The 7,655-nt window shown below is 32.7% G+C and overlaps 1 protein-coding gene across 2 annotated transcripts; it reads left to right on the forward strand.

Annotated features, from left to right (window-relative positions):
- The first annotated feature begins 2,708 nt into the window (after nucleotides 1-2,708).
- On the forward strand, nucleotides 2,709-6,638 carry LOC102588979 (formin-like protein 6). Of its 2 annotated transcripts, XR_001472972.1 has the most exons (6): nucleotides 2,709-3,996; nucleotides 4,103-4,362; nucleotides 4,436-4,635; nucleotides 4,865-5,106; nucleotides 5,434-6,396; nucleotides 6,548-6,638. XR_001472972.1 is itself a non-coding variant. In XM_006343149.2 (5 exons), the coding sequence occupies exons 1-5, from the start codon at nucleotides 2,833-2,835 to the stop codon at nucleotides 6,211-6,213; spliced, it is 2,646 nt and encodes an 881-aa protein (XP_006343211.1). In that variant the 5' UTR covers nucleotides 2,709-2,832; the 3' UTR covers nucleotides 6,214-6,502. The 2 variants fall into 2 exon arrangements, 1 of the variants encoding a protein (XP_006343211.1); XM_006343149.2 differs by lacking the exon at nucleotides 6,548-6,638 and having other exon boundaries at nucleotides 5,434-6,502.
- Nucleotides 6,639-7,655: the final 1,017 nt, after the last annotated feature.

A 7,655-nucleotide genomic window follows, 5' to 3' on the forward strand; every position in this document is an offset into this window, starting at 1 on the left:
CAGATATCTTTGAAATGCTGGTTATGATTTTCTTGCTATCTTGAAGGTTGGATTTTGCTCTTACCTTTCTGGCTCCATTAGAGTTGATTTAATTGTGGATTGAATTGATTTTGGAGAATCATTCAAATCCTTGATTTACTGCATCCACTTCTTTAGTAATTTAGTGGATCAATCGTGTCCCTTCCTGATGCCCCTGCAATACATGTTTGTCATTATCCAAAATAACATAAGTCAACAATATGGATCAAGTAACTATATATCACATCTCTCTGCATTAACCACAACAAAGATAAATTCATGTAATAAACTATGTGCAATGGTAAGATTTGAGTTAGTCCAAGAAATGAAAATTTGTGGGGGCAAAAAATAAAAAATTAGCTAAAAGGGCTTGCATAAAGAGTGAGGAATCAAGAACAATTTCCAGACAAATTTCAAGAACAATAAAAAACACTATTGGTATACCCAAAATTCTCACAAATATGCATATATTGATGTTGTAAAATAATAATTGTCTGGCAACATGTATCACTTAAAAAATGTATATTAGTATTTAGGTAAAGTTTTAGAAAGGTACCTATCCAAAATATTAGATAAACATATAAAATTTGGGTAAATATCTCAAAAAAAATTCTTTTTATATACAATTTTTTTCCATAGGTTGATAATACTGTTTATTTATATTGACAAAGATTATTTTAAGTAAAGGGGATTTTAGCTATGTGTTTACAATACACTGTAATAGATCTTATTATTAAGAACTTTATTTATATTTATATTATTAATACAAGATTGAATAGTTTAATTAAAACTTCTAACATATTAAATAAAGTTCTTTTAAAAGTAAGAAAATAAAAAACTTGAATTTATAATTCTAAATTTCTTTTGGAAAATTTACTAAATTCTAAATTTATGAACTAATTGTATGTTAGTGTTTGATAGGTATAATGTTGAGTTGAACTGTCTAAGTAAATCACGTAAAAAACTTTAAGAAATCGTGAATGACTTAAACATTTTAGAAATTACCACACAATTTGAGACGGAGGGAATACAATCGATATGATCGAGATATAATAGAAAACATATTCTATCAAACTTTTGGCCTGGGATGTTTGAACGAATTTTTGAATTGGTATTGTCATGAGTTTTGGAACTGATCCGAAAAAAAAAGATATTTATATATAATATTTAAAAATTATATTTTACCTGTTAGAATTAGATTTATAACGAGAACACAATAAATTTACTATAATCATTCAAGGTAATTAACTAGTTCTATTAAATAAGCAAATAGTTTGAAATCAGGTCAATTATACATGCTTTAATTATAACAATATTAAATAATAGATCAAATAATTTGCAAGGACACAAAAAATAGGTAAATCGATGTGTGTTTCAATTATAACAATCTTTTAATAAAGGAATTAATTTGAAACCAGGCCAAATAACTCAGCTGATAAGAAATAGGTAGGTTGATATAAAATGATTCCGTTGGAATTGACTTTAAAAAAAAATAGCTTTTAGGTTAAATTGAAATGACTTTTAAGTCAAAAAAATAAAAAGTAGGAAGAGACCTACTTTTGTTTTTTTTGGACTTATTTTAAGTTATTTTTTATATTTGTCAAACATTTTCAGAACTTAAAAACTGATTTAAAAATATATTTAACCAATTTTTAAGTCAATCCAAATACGGAGGGCGAAAATTGAAAATATGGTTAGGTAGATTTAGCTTTTGACGGGTACAGTAATTAATCATGTGGGCTACTACTCTCTATTTTATTTTATGCAAAAAAAAGAAAAAGAAATTATACTATCCCCACTCACAAAGTCACCACTAATAAATGACAAAGCTAGTTGGAGTATTAATACATTCATTTTAAGTAACGGTCAATTTAAATGCAAGGCAACCTTTTTTTCCATACTATACTTGTTAAGTAAGTATTTAAATTTGAGAGCATATGTCTAGATAATTTAATTTGATGTTGACATGACACATAAATTTAGAAGGAATCTAGATAATCATTTTGTAAATTGAGGTGTTTGAAAGTGCATACTCAATGACCTCTAATTATTCGGATGTCTAGTATCACCTGTCCACGAATTGTTTCTGAAATACATGAATAATTCGCAATCGCTATAACACTTTGTGGCGACCACCTTGTGCACACTAGGTAAATCTTCATTATGTAATAGCATGCAAATCATACAGAGAATGTAAATCGTACTAGGCAAATCATATGTGATGGACTCGACTATGAAGGTATTGAGGGAAAATGAATTCTAGGTCATTCGACTGATGACTACATTTCACGAATTTCATAATCTAAACTATCACTTTTTGTATATTAAAACACACTTCAATGTTGAGTCGGTCTACACATACTTTTTATCATGTGAGAATAATATTTTGGTCAACATATCATCGATGTGTGCTTTCATATGAAGAGCAATAAGGATAATGGATAGTCAAACTGTAAAACTTTTGAAAAAAGTAGTAATTTAATTTGTTTTCGATCATTAACTTTCGAAATTATACAATACAATATGATAAATTATGAAACGACACGTATAAATCACCCAAACAAGCCGTAAAGGACATCAACGTGGTCCTTTAATTTTAACCCCATCACAACATCTCTTTTTAATTTTAATAATTATTTATTATTATTATTATTATTATTCCAAAATTCACTAGAAGCACAAATCTTGATTCCACCACACCCCTTTTAAAAGTGTAGCTGCTCTTAGAAGCTTCTCTCTACCATCTCAAGAAATTGGAAACAAAAACCACAAGAAGATGAATTGTAGAAAAAGAAGAAGAAAAACAACAACACAATGAGAGCTCATCCCATTTACAACTTTTTATTAGTACTAATTGTTATCACTGCATCTTCTATTACAGCAGCAGCAGAACACACACAAATTCAACATCTCATTGACATTAATCCCTTAACCAGAAGAATTCTTCATCAACCCCTCTTTCCATCTACTTCATCATCCCCACCCCCACCACCACAAATCAATTCTGAACCCATTTTCCCTACCCCAGATCACCCTTTTTTCCCAGAAGTCCCAACTGTACAAACCCCAGATCAACCCCAACAACAAATTCAACCAAATGGGACACCAATTTCAAGAAACAACTCAATTGCTCCTCAACCAACAAACCCAACCAAGAAATTTGCAATTGCAGTTTCTGTTGGAATTGTTACTCTTGGAATGTTATCTGCTTTGGGATTCTACATCTACAAACACAAAACAAAACACCCAGATGAAACCCAAAAACTTGTTAGTAACCACAACACCAATAGTTTTCAAGAAGAATCAAGAATGCCACCTTCTAATTTTCTTTACATTGGTACTGTTGAACCATCATCATCAGCCACAGCAGCAGCAGCAGCCTCACAAACCCAAATTAATCACTCCATTGTTGCTAATAATACTTCCCCTTACAGGAAATTGAGTCCTGCTAAGAAATCAGATAGGTATAGACCAAGTCCAGAACTCCAACCACTTCCCTCATTGAGAAATAATCCTACATTTTTCACTCCTCCTGCCATAATAAATTCATCTGATGACGATGAAACCAAAATTTACAAACCATATAATATTAGTAGTAGTAGTACTGGCATAATGACAAGATCAAATAACTCGATTCCTCATTCAAAGAGAACATCCCCTAGATTGTCTCTTTCGTGTTCATCTCCTGATATAAAACGCGCGATAATTGTACCATCAGTTAAGCAAACTTCACCACCATCTCCTCCACCACCATCACAAGAAGTTACATTGCAGCAGCATAAGAAGCCAACACTAACTTATGTACCACAAAGAGTGAAATTCTCACAACCACCTCCTCCACCAGATATGTCCAGGCTCAAATCACCAAACAACCAATTACAAGAGACATCAAAACCTTCAGCTCCTCCTCCTCCTCCTCCGCCACCTCCACCTCCACTATCAACCTCTCGAGTCCTCGGAGGCAAAGTTGCCTCAAGGGTAAGAGGGTTATATTATATATTTCTTTGAATTAGAAAGAGGGTTATTTTGTGTCTCATTAATATATGACTCATATGAAATGAGTTTATGATGATTTTGTTTTTAGGTCACCAATTCTATTGAGCCGCCACGATCACAAAGAAGTTCTTTATCTGTAAAGCCTCAATCAAGTAGTCCCACACCAAGATCAGGTTATGTTGTGAGTGAGAAGAGAAGTCATTTGGAAGAACAAAGAGGAGAAGCCATACATGATACCGACACTAGGGATGAATCAAAGCCCAGGTTGAAGCCTTTACATTGGGACAAAGTACGAGCGACTTCTGAGAGAGCAACAGTGTGGGATCAATTGAAATCGAGCTCTTTCCAGTAAGTTGATTAACAAAGATATGTTTATTTTGCATGTAGTTTCATATCATAAATATCTTTATATGTATTTCAGATTAAATGAAAACATGATGGAGTCACTCTTTGGATGTAATTCTGTAAATTCAGTACCAAATGAAGTCGCTAAGAAATCAGTCCGTCCTACGGTTGAGAAGGAGAACAGAGTTCTTGACCCGAAAAAATCACAGAACATTGCCATAATGTTGAGAGCATTGAATGTAACAAAGGATGAAGTCTCTGAATCCCTTTTAGATGGTATGATGTGAAATCTTCTACTCTGCATTAATAAGGTGTGCTCTGGTGTTACAGAAGTCATTTTTCATGAAAAATGTTTTCCGATGTTTGTTTGGTTTAGTAAACCAAACACCAGAAAATATCTTTGTCATGAAACACATTTTACATGATGGCTAAATTTTATTTTGATCGTCATGGAAAGTATTCCTTCAAAATTCATATATATGAGAATGTATTTTGATGACAACAGGAAGTGCAGAAGGATTGGGGCCTGAACTTCTCGAGAGTTTGGTCAAGATGGCTCCAACAAAGGAAGAAGAGATAAAACTAAGAGATTACAATGGGGACACTTCAAAATTAGGATCGGCAGAGCGATTCCTCAAGGCTATTCTTGATATTCCATTTGCCTTCAAAAGAGTAGAAGCCATGCTGTATAGAGCAAATTTTGATGCTGAAGTAAAGGATTTGAGGAAGTCTTTCCAGACACTTGAGGTATTATCAGTCCTTTAAAACTCATACATATATTACTTTGATTAGTGGCGGAGCCAGAATGTTTATTGAGGGAGTTCAAAATACGAAGAAGTTGAGAGGATTCAACATCTTCTATTTATACATAGAAAATAATTAAACATTGCATATATAGTGTAACTTTTCAGCCAACCTCTTGCTCCCACATGGCTCCGTCCTTGACTTTGATTAGGATGAAACACATTCATTATTTACTGAATTTGGATTTGATTTTAATGTCTATTGATGAGCCATTTCTAAGAATCTTTACGACACTTGTTGCACTGGTAAATTTGAGCCAATTTTCAACAGGAAGCAAGTCAAGAACTGAAGAACAGCAGACTATTCTTCAAACTCCTTGAAGCTGTTCTGAGAGCAGGAAACCGCATGAATGTTGGCACTAACCGCGGTGATGCAAGAGCTTTCAAACTCGAAACTCTTTTGAAATTAATAGATATAAAGGGAACAGATGGAAAGACAACCTTGCTTCACTTTGTGGTTCAGGAGATTATCAGATCAGAAGGTCTGAGTTCGGACGATAATAATTTATCAAATATCAAATTCAAAGAGGAAGAATTCAAGAAGCAAGGGTTGCAGGTAGTTGGCGGATTAAGCAGAGAACTTTGCAATGTCAAAAAAGCAGCAGGAATGGACTCAGATGTCCTAAGTGGCTACGTATCAAAGCTTGAGGCAGGACTTGTTAAAGTTAGGTCGGTTTTGCAGTACGAAAAGACATGCATGGAAGGGAACTTCTTTGAGTCAATGAAAGTATTTCTAAAGGAGGCAGAAGATGGTATTGTGAGGATCAAGGCGGAAGAGAGAAAAGCTTTGTCGATGGTCAAAGAGGTAACGGAATATTTCCATGGCGATGCTGCCAAAGAAGAAGCTCATCCTCTCAGAATATTTCTGATTGTAAGAGACTTCCTCTGCATATTGGATAGCGTGTGCAAAGATGTCGGAATGATGCAGGATAGAACAATGGTTGGTGCTGCCAGATCATTCAGAATAGCTACAACTGCATCATTACCAGTCTTAAACAGATACAACGCGAGACAAGATAGGAGTTGGGATGACGATAGCTCATCACCTTGATGCTAGGATCTCAAAGTTCGTTACAATGTTGCAGGAGGACAGGCACAAGTTAGATTAGCATTAAATCGTGCAGCTCAATAACGAGGGAACAGTAAACGGAGTATATGCATGTCAAACCATGAAAGCACGTAATAAGAATAAGAGGCTGCAGCATTCTGTCAAAAACAAAATGATCATTTTAAGGTAAAAAGATTAAATTCCTTATTTCTGTGTAGAGCTAGCTTAGATAAGAAAGTTTTTATATTTATTCATCATTTGTATACATAGTAAAGTTGAGATTTTGATATTATTATCATTTGAGCAACACAATTGTCTTAATTAAAGTTTCATACAGGATACAGCTGTTTAAAGGTTTTATTAAGTGGATTCTACGAAAAGAATGTTGGAAATTTAGACCCCACTGCAATCACAAAAGGGAAAAATCAAACAAAAGTAAAAGCATATTATTTTTTAACTTTATCAAATCTTCAAAGATACAGAAATTGTAAAATAACAAATGACTGTAAAAGAAGAACTTTGACGTGTTAACTCAAGAAATTGCAGCCTTTTGCATAAAGCAATAGATCTATGAAGGTATTCCAAGTACTAATGAATAAGGTAGAAGATACTCTGGAATGTAAATTGGTTTCTGACAGGGCCGGATCTATTGTTACGAATCCAGTACTTTTTGTTGGACTCTGTATATATATTAATAAATAATATGTCATCAAATTTTGAAAAAAGAATTATCTATGTCATCCGTTAAAGAATTGATTTATTTATGTAATTATGTCATTTCCTTTTGAGAAAAGGTTCATTTATGTCATTATTTGTTAACTGAAAAAAGTTTTCATTTTGCGTACACAAGCCAATTATGATTCGATCACGTTATTCACGTCGTTAATTAAATTATTTCTAAAAAAAAAAGACTCAATATGTCATCGAAAAGTCTCATCTTTGAATTTAAAAAATATTTAAAAATAAAATCCCATTTCTCTTAAACTTCCTCTTGAATCTGCTACGTTAATTGAGATTATCTTTACTCATAAATTAATTCAAAATATTTTTTAGATAGATTAATTTCAAAATTTTAAAAAGAATTTAACCGAAATATAAAAATTGAATGAACGATAAGCATGACTCATAACTAACTGTATGGTAATTATCTAGAAGACAAAATATTAAAGGCTTATGTATCCATTCAACCAGTAAATCTTAACAGTCAACTATCAAATGAGGAGTTGTAACAATTGGATAATGAAGGAAACGGAGGAGGAGTCCATTGGCATGGCTTTCTAATTTTGGATATGCCATTTGATATTTTTTTCTCATTTCAAATTTAATTATATTGGAAATTCTATGTTGATAGGATAACAAAAGTCATTATATCAACACAAAACTATCATTATATACTTTCCTTTATTGTTTTTTTTATGATCTTCTTACTTCAAATTTCAATTTTA

Source organism: Solanum tuberosum, unplaced genomic scaffold (assembly GCF_000226075.1).
Source record: "Solanum tuberosum cultivar DM 1-3 516 R44 unplaced genomic scaffold, SolTub_3.0 scf00042, whole genome shotgun sequence".
In the NCBI taxonomy this organism is placed as follows: Eukaryota; Viridiplantae; Streptophyta; class Magnoliopsida; order Solanales; family Solanaceae; genus Solanum; species Solanum tuberosum.